General features: G+C 33.8%; 2 protein-coding genes and 1 pseudogene across 3 annotated transcripts; 2 read left to right on the forward strand and 1 right to left on the reverse strand.

Moving 5' to 3' along the window:
* Positions 1-5,039: 5,039 nt before the first annotated feature.
* Positions 5,040-6,090, reverse strand: LOC122310422 (annotated as a pseudogene).
* A 5,154-nt stretch (positions 6,091-11,244) lies between these two features.
* LOC122311466 lies at positions 11,245-12,897 on the forward strand. 2 transcript variants are annotated; one of them, XM_043126022.1, is made up of 4 exons: positions 11,245-12,101; positions 12,328-12,360; positions 12,487-12,537; positions 12,649-12,897. In XM_043126022.1, the coding sequence occupies exons 1-4, from the start codon at positions 11,294-11,296 to the stop codon at positions 12,690-12,692; spliced, it is 936 nt and encodes a 311-aa protein (XP_042981956.1). In that variant the 5' UTR covers positions 11,245-11,293; the 3' UTR covers positions 12,693-12,897. The 2 variants fall into 2 exon arrangements, with proteins under 2 accessions (XP_042981956.1, XP_042981957.1); XM_043126023.1 differs by having other exon boundaries at positions 12,505-12,537.
* A 123-nt stretch (positions 12,898-13,020) lies between these two features.
* Positions 13,021-15,301, forward strand: LOC122311464 (rust resistance kinase Lr10-like). Its single transcript, XM_043126019.1, has 3 exons — positions 13,021-13,216; positions 13,659-13,697; positions 13,924-15,301. The coding sequence occupies exons 1-3, from the start codon at positions 13,114-13,116 to the stop codon at positions 15,069-15,071; spliced, it is 1,290 nt and encodes a 429-aa protein (XP_042981953.1). The 5' UTR covers positions 13,021-13,113; the 3' UTR covers positions 15,072-15,301.
* The last annotated feature ends 4,202 nt before the right edge of the window (positions 15,302-19,503 follow it).

The following is a 19,503-nucleotide window of genomic DNA, read 5'->3' on the forward strand; positions in this document are numbered from 1 at the left end:
GATTTAGGGGTGTTGGTGAAACTAATGGTAGTGGTGGTTGGCCGTGAGTGGCGGCGTGGGCTGGGGTTGAAGGCTAAAAACACAAATCGGAAAAATGAGACGGATGGACTTCAACGGTGGTGGATTAGAGCTAAGGAAGAGTGGTTTAGGTAGCTCGGAGGTCGGTGATGAAGTGGTAAAGAGGTGGTGGGCAAAGGTGGCGTGATGGTGGCGTAAGGTGAAGAAAACCGTAGGGGGTCGTGGGCTTCTTAGGAGTAAACGACGACGAGTTAAGGGCCGAGATTTGTGGAGAATGTTGGCCGGTAGGAGGGGGAAGCTATGATGGTGGTGGTGGTGCCATTGGGCGGCGCAATGAGCTTATGGCCCTTTCGGGCTCTAAGCGGCTAGGAGAGAGAAGGATGGGGCATGGGCGTGGTGGCTGGGGTGGTTGAGCTCGCCGAAGGGTGGGGAAGGTTGTAGGCTAGGCGGTGTCGTTGAACGATGGAGCACGACGGCGTTGAGGGTAGTGAGATAGAGACTCACGAAAGGGAAGAGAGGGAGAGGGGGTGGCTCGCACGCGGGAGGAGAAACAAGGGAAAAAGAAAAGGAAAAAGAAATGAGAAGAAGGGAAAAAAAAAGAGGGAAAAAGAAAAATGAAGGGAAAGAAATGATGTCCAGCCCTTTCAACTTGGGTCACAAAACTAATCCAATGAAAATAATTTTCAAAACAGCCAATTAAATAAATTAATTTAAACGTAGTGACTACATAAAATAAAATAATAAATTCCAACAACACAAAAATTTTAAAGCCCAAAAACTAATTTAAATCAAAAAGCAATTTAAATGCAAAACAATAATTAATATCAAGAAAGCACATCAAAAATAAATTCTACAACTTAAAAATCACAAAATAAATCCAATGAGAAACATATTAGATTTAAAACAAGAGAACCAATATTTAAATTAAGTAAAATAATCTTTCAATTAAAATACACTAAAATACGGGATATCACAAAGCATCATAATATAGTTTTGGTTACTTTTAATTACATAATTTAATAGTTCAAATTGTAGCGACATATAGGGAAGTATATATATATATATATATCTAACTCTCTCTCACACATGCACAATATATTTAAATTTGCTAAAAAAATCATATCTATAAGCATCAATCTCTAAACAATCAGAGAGTTCTTTGTACTCAACCTTTAAAATGGAACAAAATAAAAACTTGTCCTTTTCTTTTTCAAGATATTTATATGCAAACAATTCTTTTGAGATTTTATTTTGGACTAAGTGAAAAGATGAGTCAGGATGATCATACCTATGCAATTGATGATGGCCCAGCACCAGCTAAACCCGTATCAATATGCATTATGGCCTAGAAAATAAGACTAGAAAACCTCAAAGCATGTTGCTTCTCTCTCTCTCTCAAGGCCCAACCCCCAATATATGGGCTTCACTAGCACCTCTCTTCTTGTCTCCACTTAGTTGAGTTACCAAAGTACAATATATATATATATATATATATATATAGGAATGCTACACAACCTCCCAACACTCCACACTCCACACTCCACTTTTTTTTAATTTTTTAATATTTTTTTAATATTTTTTTTGAATTTATTATTTTTAAATTAATTTAATTCTTTTATTCATTATTTATATATTAAATATTTGATAAAAGATCAAATAATAAAAATTAAAAAAAAATGTGGAGTGTGGAGTGTTGGGAGGTTGTGAAGATTTTTTCATATATATATATATATATATATATTTAAAATATGATCACTAAAAATGGATGATTTGTTTTTTGAAATTTAAATATTAGAAATTTGAACACAAGATTAATAGAAAGAAAAAGATAATTTTTTAAAAGAAAGAAATGAGAATATTTATATAATCAAACTATTTTCTTAAAAGCTTTCAAATATCAAAGTCAAACCCAATTAAAAGTTGAAATCCAAGATTCCAAATGCAGCACACAAACGCTTCTCATGATTTCTTGTGGCCAGTGTGAGTGTATGATATGAGCATTGTGAGACTCTCCTAGTAATTATGGTTTAATTATGGTGAGCTTTGTGTAATATTGCATGATTTGGGCCTACATATATATATATATATATATTTGCACTGACTCCATATATCTTTCATCCGTGAGCTGCTTCAACGTACGTAGCTAAGCCCACCCTATCTCTTTTATGCTAATTTGTATGTTATTTATCAATTAGCAATGGACACGTAGATGATTTTAATAATGCAATGCGTGTGAGGTCTGTTGGAATAGCGCTGTCATATGGAGTGTCAAGGAGCTTTCAGCCTGGTACTGGGAGACAATACATTTATAGTGGTCGACCCCATCTTCTATCAACGTACGTAAAGGAGAAATTAGATTTTAATAATGCAATGCGTGTGAGGTCTGTTGGAATAGCACTGTCATATGGAGTGTCAAGGAGCTTTTAGCCTGGTACTGGGAGACAATACATTTATAGTGGTCGACCCCATCTTCTGTCAACGTACGTAAAGGAGAGTAATTTCCAGGGCAGGGCAGGTATTGGGAGAAAACCAAAATGATTGAATAAAAAAGCTCCTCGAGGACAAACCAAAATGAAGAAAAGTCTATTTCAAATAAAATAAAAAAATGAAGCAAAGTCAATGGTCAAGTCGTGCATTTAATCGGCCGTGGGCGTGGAGAAGATGCCAATGACTAGAAAAATCAGCACCACTAATTAGCATGTTTTGGACGAACCATCGAATCGATATCTTAATTGGGAAAATGTTAGGAATTTGTAAGGTTGCGTAAATAAATTGAATTCGTACACGGTTAGACTTCACCGAGACGTCGAAAATCAATTTTTATTTCTTTATTTGTTTAATTTTATTCTCATGACGCTGTTTTTTCAATGGGACATTGATTATGCGGTCTCCACAGCTTGCAATTAATTACAATATTTTTGCGTTGCGTATATATTATGGTAGAAAAATATGGAAAAGAAGATTGCACTGCTTTGGTTCTTATTTAAAAAAAAAACATATATATATATTTATTCACAAAAAGTTTATGAATCACAAAGTAATTGGAAAGATGGCCAAGCCTTGTTGGGCCTAGGACAGTGCCATAGGGATAAATTGTTTTCCATGTTGGTGACTTGAGAATCGCTAGAAAAAAAAGTTTGACCAACAAATTGAATTCGTACGCGATTAGACTTCACTGATTCATCGAAAATCAAACGAGGAGCTTTCGTTTTGAATTTTCATGGATAATCATTGATATATCTATACATATAAATTACATTAAAATGTTTTTAAATACAAAAGGTTCAATTTTTAAAATTTATAGATAAACTTGAAATATATAAAACAAAACTCTGGACAAATTCAAGCTCGTTTAATACTACAATGCGTGTGAGGTCTGTTGGAATAACGTCGACGCTGTCGTATGAATATCAAAGGAGCTTTCGGCCAGGTAGTGGGAGACCATGGGGCTTGCTAGAGCTACCGCTGGGGCTCTCTCGCTAGGTTTAAAAATTTTTATTTTTTTTATTTTTACATCATTTTTTAATACTTTTAAATATTTAAAAAAATAAAAAAAAATCACAATAATATTAAATAATTTTTTCTTAATAAAAAAGAAAACATACAAAAATAAATAAATTGGGAGCTAGGCTTATTCATTAAGTACGTGGCATGAATAGTGAGAAGTTTGAATACTCACATAATGATATCTTATCTGTGGCCGTAAAAAAAATAAAAAAAAAACCGGTCGGACATTTTGAAAACCGATTCTCACATTTTGAAAACCGGTTTGAATGGAATGAGACCAGTTTCTTTATATATATAATTTAATATTATATATGAAATATTTCTTATATGAATTTTTATATTCTATTATAGGTGTAAATTGCTAATTAATATAAGCTAAAATTTTAATCTTATTATTTATGACTATTAATCTTATAACATAAAATTAATAAAATTTTCATCTTAAACATGAACATTAATATTAAGTTATTAATATAAACTTACTTTTGATATATATCAAGGATAAATACATTTTGGCAAAGAAAATGATATTCTCATCTAGACTTTGCACTGATTGGTTTTTTTTTTTTTTTTTTTACTCAGTGATTAAAAAAGTATTTCTTAATCAATTTCTGTATTTTTTAAAATATTTAAGGAGTTTAAAAAAAAGGAATCTGGCTGTCTCAATGGAGACTCTCAGTAGTCTCGGTGAGTGTAGCAGTATCCTTTGGAAAAATAAATATAATATATATTATCTTCTTGTAAATATATTTTTACACATTTGATTATATACACTCATAGAAAAAATTTATAACTTATGTAGACTATAGATAAATCCAATACTATACTAATGTGTATTAATTATTAAAAAATAAATAAGTAATGTACTTATACTATAATAAGTATATACGATAATATAAATAGACTAATATATAGTTTAATATATGTAAAGATCATATTATTATTAACATAGATAATACTTAAAACCGAAAAAAAAAAGGATCGGACTAGACCGAAACCAGAAAAACTATAAGTTTCGGTCTCAATGATGAATCGATTTGACATCGGTTCTTTTTTTAAAAACTGATATACACAGGTTCAATTTAAAAAAAAAAATGTCCAAAATTAAAATGAACTAGACCCGTTATACTATATGTTTGAATCATAATTCAAAATCTAACCTCATTAGGTTAATACTAATAACATAAGGTGAATCCATAACTTAGTATATAACAAACAACTACTTAAGAGCATTGAGTCACTGCCCTTAATGATTAATGGGTCATGTACGTATATTGCGTTGCAACATACTATACCATACAAAATGGGAATCTTGACAGAAGAACGTGTCTACCATGAGGGTACTGGTCAATACTGATTAGCCCCTTCCAAACTACTAGATTTTATCCGAAACAAATATGATCATTTCAAGTTCATAGAAAAGAAACAACCTTGAATTCCTTTATGATTGCAAAATCAAAAGTAATAATGCTCAACTACGACAAGATTTCAAAACAAAATCTAAACAATTATACTTAATCTAATTCTGGGATAACCTCCAAATCTTGACCTAAATGCGTGGTAGGCTTCCGTGCTTGAACTTTTGTAGGGCCTGAGGAGGCAAAAGGATTAGGAGGCATGATTAATTTATCTTCTTCTCCTTCCAACATTTGAACTACAAGTTTCATGGAAGGGCGATCCATTGGGTGCCATTGTATGCACCATAGTCCGACAATTGCAAGTTTCTCTACAATTTTAGTATCTCCATCATCTTCAATAAAGACCCTTAGCTCTTCTTTTTGGTCTAAAAGATTATAAATCCATTTTGGAAAGTAGATCTTGCTAGTGCTTTCCACTGTGACATCAACATTTCTCTTCCCTCCAACAATTTCAAGTAGCAACATTCCAAAACTATAAACAGCTGCTTTATAAGACACATTTCCTAAGTTTCTAGAGAACACTTCGAGTGCAATATACCCCATGGTCCCTCTGCCCGTAGTCATAGATACTACACTTTGATCCTTGGAACACAATTTTGCAAGACCAAAATCATAAATTTTTGGATTAAAGTTATCGTCCAGCAAAACATTGTGGGGTTTGATGTCAAAATGGAGGATTTGGTGGTCACATCCTTGGTGAAGATATTCAATTCCTTTTGCAACGACGATGGCAATATCTTGCAATTTGTCCCATCCAAGAAAACGGTTCTTGACATTTGCTGAAAATATGAACTTCTCTAGTGAGTAATTTGATAAAAACTCATAAACTAGTGCTCGCCTAAATCCATCAGCACAAAATCCAACAAGGCGAACCACATTAACATGGTGAATTCTACCCATTATTCCCACTTCATTTATGAATTCTTCACCATTTTCCTTTAGAACTGTTGTTCAGGATCTTCACGGCAACATGAATTTGATTGGAAAGTCTTCCTTTGAATACTGTACCGTATGCTCCTTGGCCCAACTTCTCAGCAAACTGATTTGTAATCTTTTTAATATCAGCATACGAGTATCTTGTCGGCTTGAAATTTCTATAATCCTCCAAGAACTTTTCAATCCTCGCCCGATATTCTTTTTCTACCATATCATTCATATAGAGACATTGGAGAGCAAAGACTACCAACAGTACAAGAAATGAACCTAAGACGGCACCTACATATTGAACAATCGCGAGTGATCAAGAAGTCTGATATATATCCCATGGTCTTGCCCGATGATGAAAATGTCATATAGCCATGGGACAACTTACCAGCAGTGACAACTAGTTTTGTTGATGTACCTGCGAAATGGTTTAACATATCAGATTCTCATCATGCTTATGATCATTACAAAACAGAGAGAATATTTTTTTTTCTCGTGAAAGTAAGGTGTTAATGTTGTTTATTAATATTGAGTGAAGTGGTGATTTCACATGATTAATCATGATAAAACCCTTCACTATATGTGTATATATATTATATATATTTAATTTCATATTTCTTTGGTGCAAAATTAAAATTTCGTTAATGCAGAAAATTCAACTCGGCAGTTTGCAGAAGAGCCTTTGTAAGCTAGGCATTAATAAAAGTGTGAATAAATTGAGTGCAGAGGTGGAAATTAGATAGAATAGAATATATACCTTTCACTTCATCTGGTGGCTCATCGTTGGATACCAAATAAGGTGGAATCGATCTAACGTTATAAATCTTTATACAAGGGGGTAAGGGAAAGCGGGTGATGGAATCTTCAGTCCGGTTTTAGAAAAAAGAAAAATCAGAACCGGATCAATTTTGACCGATTTAAAGAAAAATAAAACCGGTACTAGATAGAATCAAACTAGAGACCAGATCAATTCCACCGGTTTGGTCCAGTCCGGTCCGGTTTACCTGTTCACCAGTTTTTTTTTATGCCCCTATTTGTATTCCTTTGGGCCAGGCTCCAACGACTCGGGTCTTTAGTCTTAGGCTGCAGACTTAGAGAAAAAACTGAGAGTTGGGAGCCTTGGTGGAGGCCGGGTAATCTCCGATGCTTGAGGCAGTATTACCTTAGTAGAATAGAGAGTTTAAAGAGTGTTTTCACTCGTCCATACCCCATGGTAGGAGTATATGTCTCATCAACTGTTATTTTAGTCAGATTCCTTTAATATGACATGACTTCTGAAATGACGCCACTAATACAGCATGGCTTCCTGTCCTTTTTATCCTATAGGTGCATGTCGCCAGGCTCCTCATCCCTTGCTATCAGAAGAATAAGGTCTCCCCACATTTCCTGCCTACCTGCCTATACAATGTTTCCTATGGCTAGGCATCGTAGGGAGTGCCGGTGCAAAGTGCCCCCTCCTTCCTTGCATTTTTGGACTTGTCGTGTAATTATGGTCATCGGCTAACCTCAACTTTGAGGTTGGCGCCCTTAGTGGGCCAAGGGGCCGTCCAGTTGGATTCGGCTCCCATGATCTGGGCTTGCCTTATGAGCCTGTGGCCCGAGTGGAAATATCTGCTTATAGCTAGAAAGTCGTCAATGAGTCTCATTGCTCCCAAGAGAACCAATACGACCTACATTTGTTTACGTTGTCGCCATTATTGCTACATATAACTTATCATAGCCGATCGAGTTAACTTGTGGAAACCCTTAATGAATCATATGTTATTGGAATGGCTGCATGTGAAACCCACTCTTCTTAATGATATCATTGCTCCCGCATTTCTCTTCTCAAACCATGCCCTTTATGACCTTCGCTCCTGTTATCCTTGTAATGCCCCCATTGCAATACTAGAAGACCTAATATTCAATCTTGGGTGAAACTTTAAAAAACAAAAACAATATAACAACATTGGGCCATTGGTTGCTCATGAAATAGCTCAAAGAAATCTCATTACCCTTTTGCCAATCTTAGTAGCAAATCGTTCATCCATCTCAATAGCTCATGATAAGCTTACAATTGGAGAGAAAATTAACCAATCCGAGTTAAATATTTATGAAATTTACATTTTATACAGTCTTTTTTCTTCCAAAATAAGAACAAAATAATGGTCCGTTGAATATATATAAAGCAAGAAAAAAATGTTGTTTTAATAATAACACAGAGGGCTTGAATCTCTTTAAAGAGAGCAGGATTTTCATGCCTCAGTCTAAATTGATTTCATTTAAATGTTAATTTTATTGTATTGTATATTTCACTAACACTTAGTTATATACTTAAAACTTTCATAATAAGATTACAAAGTGATCAAATGAAGACCCATTAGTTGTTATTATCTCTTTCAATGTCGAGGGGCATGTCTTCTACATATATAGTGGTCGAGCCCATGAAGTTGATTATGCGGTCTACCACTTGCAAAATTTACCCCAGCAAGATTTCTCATGCGTACGTTGCGTATATATTGGGGTAGAAAAAGAAGATTGGGATTGCTTTGGTTTTTTTTTTTAAAGAAAAATATAAATTTTTTTCATTGACAAAAAGTAAAAAGATATTCCAAAAACTAAGGCATTTATTGAAAACCCATTTTTTTATAATATAGAAAATTAATTTTATGTTTTCAGATAACATAACATTGTTTCCAACTTGTATAGATATATTGTATGTGTGCATGCTCCATAACAATTTATAAATGTGAGACTCACTTGTTAGATGATTGAAGAAGGAAATCCCTTGGAAACTGTTGGAATTTATAAGTGTGTGCATGTAAACAAATTGAATTTGTACGTACGTGCAAGTTAGACTTTAGGATCAGTGGTGGATGATCTAATTTTATTCAAATAAGACTTAAGTACTTTACTATCGAGTTACATTTTATATTTAAGAATATTTTATTTATTTCTTGTTGTTTGGAGTCGCTAAAAGAAAAGTATCATAGGATAACCCTCTCCTCGTTGTGCATCTTTCCTGACCTTATAAAAAAGAAGAATTTTTACTTTATACAATCTCCTCTGCATAATAAGCCATTTTTGTGAAGGCTACATGTCCTATTAATTGTCAAAATCCTTCTCGATCGGCTACTGTGGATGAATCAAGTTGTTTCATGATGTTTATATAATTTCCTAATTTTAGGCCATGTTAATTATATTTTGTATAATTTCTTTGTAATTAATGTATTTTCGTATATTATAATACAATGCGTGGATGATTATCAATAATGATAATCAACATGAATCTATGTGAGGTCTAAATTAAACAACTCGTTAGGAGGTAAGTCTTTTAAGAGGGTCATCTTCTGTGATGTTGATTAGAACCTAAAATCCATCTATCAACAAAAATAGCAACAGGCTTTAGTGCAAGTAGTCTATTGGAATGATGCTCGCTGTGATCTTTTCAATGTCAAGGAGCCCGTTTCTATATATATATATATATATATATGAGACATTGATTATGTGGCCAATCAATTCTTACCAATGAGAGTTTTGCGTTGTATATGTACGTATTGGGCTAGAAAAAATGAAAAAGAAGATTGGGATTGCTTAGGCTACATGCTTTATTTTCTTTTTCTTTTTTATATAAAATTTTCATTTGCAAAAAGTATATAAATATTCTAAAAATTTAGACGTTTATCTACTAATAATTTTAAAACAAATTCTTATATATGCTTTGATTCAAGACTAACGAAAGATAATGTGCTAGCTAAATAAAATATTTATAAATTCACATTTTATATAGTAGAGATTCTGAGAGAAAGAACTAATTCAGGGAGCTTGCATGTGTCCATAGCAATGTATAATAAATGTGAGACCCACTTGCATATTAGACCTTGATCCGCCAATAATGTATAATGTGGATTGGAATTAATATCTAAACCAAAATGAAGATCAAACGCCATAATGTGCATAGATGGTCAGTGCATTTAGTAAATGAATTAAAATAAGTTTAAATTTGTTGGAGCCAATCGCTAATAGCCAGCTTACAATTTTAAAAATTAACGGAATACATAAATATCGCACTCTCGTGATTGTCATATTTTCCACTGAGATAGCCTTAAAGCAAATCGAGCTACCGCTCGGCCAATGCAGTTGGCTTTGCAAGTGAACTATGATTTGACTTGCAAACCAGTAATGGAACATGTTTTCTATGACCCATCAATATCTAGAAATTACTTAGAAAATGTTAGGAATTATTTTATATAAGGTTGTGTAAACAAATTGAATTCGTATGCGGTTAGCCTTCAACTATATGCCATATAATAATTAACTTTGTGCATTTTCAACTTTCTTAAAACCTGTGTTGGCACTAGAGTTTACAATAATTAGTCTGCAGCTTTTGATTCATTCATTCAAACAATTCGTTCAACTTGATTTTGATTAATTCCTCGAAGGATACGAGTATTTCAAAAATTAAACAATTAATTGGAAACAAGCTAGTTACTTGTAATGGCTTACATTCAGTTAAAATTAGCTTGAGATTCTTGTCGTAACCATGTATTGGACTAGTCTTATTCATAAAGTAGGTGCCATGCATAGTGAGAAGTTTGAATACTCACATAATAATATATTATCCGTTAAGAATGAGATAGGAGGGGTCTAGATGGGATAGCCATAGTGGCCGCTAGCTCCATTAATCAGATTTGAGTAGGGCCATAAAAATAAACCAAAAAACCGGTCGAACTGACTGAACCCACCAACCAGCCTGTTCCAGTTTCGGTTTCTAAAAAAAAAAAAAAAAAAAAAAAAACCCGATTGGAATCAATCTGTACCGATTCTCGCATTTTGAAAACCGGTCTTATATATATATATATATAACTTTATCTTATATATGAAATATTTGTTATATAATTCTTTATGTTGTATATAAGTTTTTATATTATATTATATGTGTAAATTGCTAATTAATATAAACTAAAATTTTTACTTAGTGATTAAAAAAATACTTTTTTAATCAGTTTCTAATTTCTTTTTAAAATATTTAAGGAGTTTTAAAAAAATATAATATATATACTTTTTGTAAATATGTTTTTACACATTTAATTATATATATTCATATAAAAAATCTATAACTTATATAGACTATAGATAAATCCAATACTATTAGTATATATAAGTTATAGATTATAGTATCGGATTTATCTAATTATTAAAAAGATAACTTTATCTAATTATTGGTATGGTTGGAGCTGTCAGATATATTTGTACTGTCAATTTGATGGATGCAAATAATGATAAAAGATATTTTGAAAAAAACAGAAAGAAAGACTCCCATTTTTAGGACTCAGTGACGCATGTGCTTACGTCTAAGTATATACACTATTAATTACATGCTTGTTTACAGCGGTTCTCTCTCATAAATTCATAATCCCCTTTTCTGGCTCTCTCTCTCTCTCTCAATGACGAGATCAGGTGTGTCGCTCCTCCCTGCAGGACTCACCGCCGTTATTGTTCTAGTACTGCTAGTCCATCAAACTTTCGGCGTTAAGGACGGTGATCACTGTGCTACTTCCTGCGGCAATATCCACAACATAAGTTATCCGTTTCGATTGAGAGGCCAACCAGCAAACTGCGGCAACCGAAGGTTTAATCTGTCATGTGAGGACAATCAAGCTGTGCTATACTTATTTGGCGGAAAATATTCCGTACAGGAAATCGATTACAGTAACCAAACAATACGAGTTGTGGAATCGGGTATTCAGAAGGATAATTACTCCTCTATCCCTCGTTATTTTCTTAATCCCTACAATTTCTATGCACCCGATGCTCCTCCATATTATCTGTTCTCTTATCTGAACCCGAGTGCGGTGGCTTTTTTGAAGTGTGAAAAACCAATATTGAATCCTGGGATCTATCTGAACAAATCTACCTGCTTTGAGAGTGGAGTGTATTCCGCGTCCAACTCTACTAATAATTTGACCCAATCCAAGCTGGGGTTTGATTATGTTACATATGGGTGGACGAAAGCAAGCGATGTTGTGGATGAATCGTGCCAAGTAGAGCAGATTGTTTGGACATCGGAGCAAGGCCAATTACCAGATGATGATGAAAGAAACTTCTCCTGTACAGACTACCACAACAAATTGGCCTATGGTTTTCAGCTTACATGGTTCCCTATGGATTGTATTAATAGGTGTGGCGATTGGGTTTATTGCAGCGTTGACCCGAATGGCACAGTAGTCTATAGCGACGACGGATCATGTATTGGTGAGTAAAGAAAGCGTGCTCCAATTTCTAATCCAATATTATTATATATGTTGAATTACACAACGAAGCTAGCTAACATTTGTGTGTGAAAAAGGGAAAGAAAGAGAGTAATAGTAGCTATAAATAATAACAAGTACTTAAATAATATTTATGTTGAATTACACAAAAAAGCTAGCTAACGTTATTCCTTGTTTTATTTTTTATTTTTATTTTTTTGTGAAACCAGGACTCCCTAAAGAAATATTTTGGTTATACAAAGGTGAGGTTTTTATCTCTCTCTCTCTCTCTATATAAGATAGGCTCATGATGTGATACTGGCATAAATAAAATTTAGTTTCAAATTATTATAATGGCTTTGATGTTTATATATAAGTTGATTTCTAAGGTACCACGGCATTAACAGGATTCCGCGGCATACTACGTACTTTAAACAAGGGTGAGGTTAATCTCTTTGATTCTCAAAAAGATGTTTCAAGTATATATAATTTTTTTAATTATTCAGCCTTTCACTTATTAATAATTTTTTTATTCATTTTTGTCATCATAGCTATTCAAGAAAAGTTTTTCCATCAGAGCGGTAAGAATCCATAACTCACTTTTATTAATTTTCCTTATAATTATTTTTTGTCTTCAGTTGATTATTCTCTTTTTCATTTTTTAAGGTACATGTAAGTGAATCATATATATACTGACACATGCCCCTAACTAATTAAAAACAGTTACAAAAATAAACTCATGAACCCCTTGCCGTATCTTTTTTTTTTTTTTTTTTTTTTTTTATGAGAACGGCACCTCCCGCGCCTTTTATTGAATAGAACCTCACTTAAGGCAGAGGAAAACTCTTGCCGTATCATTCATATATAGCCCGCGTTAATGTTAAACGTGATATTAAGCAGTTCCAGCACTTAGAAATTGAATACGCTTATTATAATGACATGACTTTCATGAAAATTATAACATGAAATGCTATTAATGACACTTAATAGAAAGCTGATTGATTGTGAGTTTCCAAATGCCTGATGTTAACGTTCTTCTTTTCTTCATCAATGCAGTATACAATTATTATAATGAAGGCGATTATCAGCTCAGAAGTTATTTATATAGACGTGACAGAGGTGAGGTTTCTATATATCTATATATAAATTAAAATGTTGTTTGAAGGATATATGATTGAAAGACACATGAATTAATGACCTAGAATTGGATCTGTTGTGTCCGATGATGATAATACAAGTAGATGATCATGATCAGGATAATAACCGATCGAAGTGTCTACCCAATGATGGATTTGATCTTGTTTTTTGCATCCGAAACCTCGTTTATAATAACAAGCCTCGAATATTATGAGCAAACTATTCACCCTTAGCCACAGCATATAGCTCAAGAACGTCGAAAAGCTGGCATATATAGAATCTCGAGCTCAACTCAATTTATAGAACTTATTTATCCAATTTTCTTACGCCTTGAACTTTTAAATTTGTCCTAGTCTCTTGATTACTTAGTTTATTCTTTCATATTCTTGCAGTTTACTTAGTTTATTCTTTCATATTCTTGCAGTACTTTCAGTCCAACTAATGATCATTCTCATCGACTTCGGTAAGAACCTGCATCTTTCCTTTGGTCTTCATTATTTTTTTTAATTACATTTTTAGCAAATCATTCTTTAGGCTATAAAGAATGGAAAACATTAATGAGTTTTTGACAGAAAAACTAATAGTCACTATATATGCCGATTAGTTTCAAGATCAATTTGACAGTTGTGCAACTACACAATTTTTTCTCTTATATGTGATCTATTTCGGTGATGCCCTTCCATATATAGGACTATACCATGGAGCAAAAATTATACTGGCGACTCCATTTGTGCTTGCATTCTTGATATATAAGTGGCGTAGGAGACATTTATCAATGTATAATGCCATTGAAGAATTTTTGCAAAAACACAATGATCTCGTGCCAATAAGGTACTCTTACTCAGAAGTAAAGAAGATGACCAAAGGTTTTAAGGATAAACTGGGTGAAGGTGGTTATGGCACTGTCTTTAAAGGAACACTTCGAAGTGGCCAACTTGTAGCTGTAAAAATGTTGGGTAAATCCAAAGCTAATGGCCAAGAATTTATCAGCGAAGTTGCTACCATTGGAACGATTCACCATGTTAATATAGTGCAACTCATTGGCTTTTGCGTTGAAGGATCAAAGCGTGCTCTTGTATATGAATTTATGTCCAACGGATCTCTCAATAAATACATTTTTTCACAAGAAGGAAGTATTCTTCTAAGCTTTGAAAAAATGCATGATATTGCTCTTGGAGTAGCTCGTGGCATTAAATATTTACATGAAGGTTGTGAAATGCAAATTTTGCATTTCGATATCAAGCCTCACAACATTCTTCTCGACGAGAATCTTACACCTAAGGTCTCAGACTTTGGCTTGGCAAGACTTTTTTCAGTAGATGATAGCATTGTTTCTTTGACTACTGTAAGGGGGACATTGGGATACATGGCTCCTGAGTTGTGCTATCAAAATATTGGGGGCATCTCATATAAAGCTGATGTTTATAGTTTTGGAATGTTATTGATGGACATGACAGGTAGACGAAGGAACTTGAATACATTTGCAGATCATTCTAGTGAAACCTACTTCCCTACTTGTGTCTATGATGAGTTGCACAATGAAAATGGTATAGAAATAGAAGATGCCATCGAGGAGGAAAAGAAAATGACTAAGAAGATGATCATAGTTGCATTGTGGTGTATACAAATGAAACCTAATGATCGTCCTTCAATGAACAAAGTCATAGAAATGCTTGAAGGAGATATTGAATGTTTACAAATACCTCCAAAGCCTTTCTCATCATTATCAGAAAGATACATACAATCAGACATTGAAGAAAGTTCAAATCAGTCTTGGTCATCAATTCAATCGAGCGAATTGAGTCAATGTACACAATCGTCAATGCAATTTAACTGATATGTTAGTTTGTTGATTTAGTTGCATAAAAAAGCTAGTCTCCCTAGCTAAGGATGGCAATCTTCTCATACTTCACAATTCAAAGGTTCTTCATATTATTATATATGTAACAAATAAGTGTTAGCTTTCCTTCTTCCTATTGTCATTTATTTCTGAATTCAGTTTGCTTATGCTAAACTATTGAATGGGTTTTTAGTTAATTTTTGACGAGGTATGGTGTTAATATTGAATTCAAATTGGTCGTTTCCACTAGCTTGTTGAATTTTGGATATTCTATGAGACCAATCAATATAATTTAGTTGCACTTATATAAATGTGTAGACTAATTTTGGGCTAGCTAAGTACTAGCTAGCGTATCATTGAACATGCAACTATTATTAAGAGACTTAGATGCAATCACCTTACACAGCTCCACCCCATTTAGAAAATATAGCACTATATATATATATATATATAAACTCATGCATGCAAAAGAATATATCAATATATATATACATATTTATGTGTATATAAATGCAATTTATGCATATATGTCTCTGTATATACATAATGCTTAAAGCACCCATCAAAGTTTATAAAGTTAGAAAAATTAAAATGCTATAAAATGAAAGGAAAATGCTATCTACAATACCATTATCTCACTATGTTGATTTATCATTTTGAATTTCTTTTCTTTTTAAACAAAAAACAAAAAGAGGATCCAAAGGTAATGGAAAGTAGCACATTTTCAAGTACAATAAAAGTTGAAGAGGAGTGCATTATATAACATTGCTCAAAATGAATTCCAAATATTAAATATAATAACGATATAAATAAGGAAGATACTTGGTAGTCATGTTTCATTCTTACAATTACATAATAATGTGATTGGATTATTATGTAATCACAAGTAAATATTAGGTTAATTAGAGAATAATACAAGTTAAAAGAATAGGTTCAAAATAAACACGATTTATCATGCTTCAATATCAACTATCATTTAGGGCTAGGACTATTAGAGTATATAATCTCTTTTGCATGTAGACCATTGGTTAAAAAATTATGCATGCCATGGTGTCATCATAATTTCCTTTAGTGTTTGACGATTAAAAAAAACAGTGCAAGTCCATGTACAATTGCAAATAGGGCTTAAAACACTCCAAATGCCATTTTTCATCTTTTCTTATCAACCACTGAGCTGCAACAAAATGTTTTTTTCCATCCAGAGGATGAATTATTTTTTACAAATGTCGACCACGAAGCATATATACCATCGGCAAGATAATATCCCATTCTGTAGTTATTTCCATTGATTGAGTAGTTGACCTTTGGTGCACATTATTGAGCAAGCTCTCTAAATGGAACATCCTTTCACAATTATCTTGAGAATTTTATTTCATAATTGTTGAAAATGGATATTCTTGTAATATATTTTGAGAATATTCTCATAATATATTATATTTTTTAATATTTTGAATCAATTTAAATTTTAGTTTGGCTTATAAATTTGGATTAATCTAAACTAGGACATAATTATATAACATTGTATATGCGTAGATATTGCAAATATCAAAAGACATGAGGATATGATTGGTAGTTAGAGTAAATATTTAAAATGAATAAAAAATATTAAATTATAATATTTAAATGACAGAGAGAAAAAAAAATAGATAAGCTGATGCATGAATGATATATTGTAAAAGTCAGTATGTTAAAAAAAGATTTTTGTGATGTACTTTAAAGGATAGGATAAAATAACCATTGGGAATGGTGTTAGCTGATCTCAGCAGTGAAATCAATTATCTATCATACCCATATCTAAATAGCCTTATCCAACATTTTTTTAAGCAAGCAGATATATCATTTAGATACAGAAATCGAGATACATAAGAAGAGTGTGAGATTCTCCAACAAATACCACATTACAATAACCATAGCACAAAAGCAAAATAAAGAAAAAAAAAAGGTTTTGGGACCAAAATCTTGGTCCCTACCTATACCCCTCCATGAGGGTATCGTCTTAAATGACGGTTTTTAGCTGTTTGCACACCTATGGGAACTGTGATCCCACCGTTAAAGGGGATGGATGTTGAAGTTGCACTGCATTTTGTTTTCCTGAGATATTTTATGAAAGGACCCGTTTTCCCTTCTTCAAGATCATCAGTTAGGGAAAGCGGAAACATAGTAGGAAGACCGACATCAAATGGTCGACTGCGGCTTACTGAGTTTTTGGGGTGGGGCGTGGAGACCACGTGCCAGTGATTGTGGGATGGGTTAGGTTAGATTTGGAATATCTTGAGGTGGTGAGTCTACTAGTACGGTGTGAGATAGCCATGCATGAAAGAAACAGCATGTGAGTATCACATAGCGAGATTTTCCCCGTGGTTCTGCTTTGTCTCGATAGTTCAACAGTTGGGTAGTTGTGTGATGGGGCACATGCAGGTTGTCGATCACCGGAGTACGGTAGATTTGACCAAAACCGAGCCAGTGGAAATGAGGGGTTAAAAACCCTAGAAGAGAAACTTTTGCACAGACAAAGACTGGAAAAGGAGTGGAGTGGAGGATGGGAGCCAAGACTTCATCCTCCTCTCACTCCATCCTTCTCTCCGATGGAAACACTGATGAGAAAGGGTTAGTAACTTTTCTAGAGAGAAGTGGGAGTTTCTCTTTCTAGAAAGAGCTAATCCAACCGACTAGTACCTGAATCTTTTAATTGATGCATCAAGCCATCGACATGAACAAATTCTATGGTATTGTGAAACGATAAGTGGTCTTGTCTTGACCTTGTCCTCATAATGGGCCATTATTGCCTCGCTTAGTCTTTATGATGCCATAATTATTGTACTAGTCCATACAACTGCAGCCATGAAGTCCATCCTAATGTCACACTTTCGTAAACTTATGGTGACCAAGCCCACAATCTCATCCATCTTTCTCCACCTATTCCCTTATTTGTGCTGAAACTAACTTGTCATCACAAAGGCAAGACATTGATCAGTAGGCTATCCAAATATGTTGCGGCAACGTTGTGACATCCTTAACTCCCACGTACTGAAATGCAGGAATCAAGGTGTTGGGATGATGATAACGTGGGTCACACATCCCAATGAAAAGCGCTTAAGTGTGTGCAACATACAAAAAGTGCACAACAAAAGTCGCAGCGATTAATTAGAAATTAGCCAACTAAGTACCTGAAATTTAAATATAGATTTCAAAATAAAATGGCTTTAAAAGTTATACAGTTATCCAATATAAATATAATACAAACCAATTATATAGCCAAAAAGTGGGAAACAAATCCTAATACACGAGCAAGTGATCCCAAATCACTTCTCTGACGGAGCTAAATTCTCAGGCTCTGCATCAATATCATCTGCATCAAAATCTACGATACTGCAGGGTGTCAAATACCGTCACATTGTGAATCTTAGTAAGTAATAAACCAAATAGTCTAAGAGATGAAAATACATTTATGCAACAACAAATATGCGTGCATATGATGAAATATGTATGAGACCCAAAAATTACAAATTTTCCCTAAAATGAGCATTTTTCCAATTCAAGCCAAATATCCCATTTGACCCAAAGCATACCATTAAATACCATTCGCCATTTTTCTAGAAAATGGCCCAAGCATAAATCCACAATTTTTTCAGAAAACGGTCCTCATATCCATTAAATCACAAACTGCCATTTTCTCAGAAAATGGTCTAACATATCCATTTATCCAATCACTATAGGCGGAAATCACAGTCAGGACTACCACCATCCTTGCTTACTACCATCTCTACCGTGTGCACCTTAGGAGGGAATCGTAGGCAGGACTATCACCATCTTTGCTTACCACCATCCTTACCGCTAACACTATAGGCAGGAATCACATGCGAAACTCTATCACCATCCCTACTGTGTGCACCGTAGGCGGGAGTCACAAGCGGGACTACCACCATCCCTATAGCTTGCATTATAGGCGGGAATCACATGTGAGACTACCACCATCCCTACAACATATTTTGTAGGCGGGACTCTACTACCGTCCCTGCTTACCACTATCACTATAGTTCTTTTCTCTCAAATCGTTCAATCCATTCATTTAAAAAATGCCCAAAATCATCTCTCACATGAAAACCCAGTTTTCAAATATACACATGAACATGCATGCAATTATGCGAAAACCTAGTTTTTATTTACAAACATGAACATGCGTGCAATTATGCAATGTATATGACACGACACAAATATTCAACAACCAACAAATCCCAACATAATCCAATTCTACAACAATACCATCCTCTAATCTAACCGACCCCTAAACTCCTCGAACTCAACGTTTGGTACAACCAACCAGATTACAAAAGATTTGTTAGTGCAAAATATATTTAAATCTCATAAAGGTCTTTGAAAAATTACTTACAGCACTATAATATAATTTTTAGAGGATCAAAGATGTGCT

The sequence above is a fragment of the Carya illinoinensis genome, chromosome 5 (genome assembly GCF_018687715.1).
Source record: "Carya illinoinensis cultivar Pawnee chromosome 5, C.illinoinensisPawnee_v1, whole genome shotgun sequence".
Taxonomy (NCBI): domain Eukaryota; kingdom Viridiplantae; phylum Streptophyta; class Magnoliopsida; order Fagales; family Juglandaceae; genus Carya; species Carya illinoinensis.

What these genes read in the sequence shown, in the direction of transcription:
- LOC122311466 (XM_043126022.1), top strand. Translation starts at nt 11,294, where the DNA reads ATGACGAGATCAGGTGTGTCGCTCCTCCCTGCAGGACTCACCGCCGTT. An exon ending in CGACGACGGATCATGTATTG is followed by an intron (nt 12,102 to 12,327) that starts GTGAGTAAAGAA and finishes TTGTGAAACCAG; the next exon opens with GACTCCCTAAAGAAATATTT. An exon ending in ACTACGTACTTTAAACAAGG is followed by an intron (nt 12,538 to 12,648) that starts GTGAGGTTAATC and finishes TTGTCATCATAG; the next exon opens with CTATTCAAGAAAAGTTTTTC.
- LOC122311464 (XM_043126019.1), top strand. Translation starts at nt 13,114, where the DNA reads ATGCCTGATGTTAACGTTCTTCTTTTCTTCATCAATGCAGTATACAAT. An exon ending in TTTATATAGACGTGACAGAG is followed by an intron (nt 13,217 to 13,658) that starts GTGAGGTTTCTA and finishes ATATTCTTGCAG; the next exon opens with TACTTTCAGTCCAACTAATG. An exon ending in GATCATTCTCATCGACTTCG is followed by an intron (nt 13,698 to 13,923) that starts GTAAGAACCTGC and finishes TTCCATATATAG; the next exon opens with GACTATACCATGGAGCAAAA.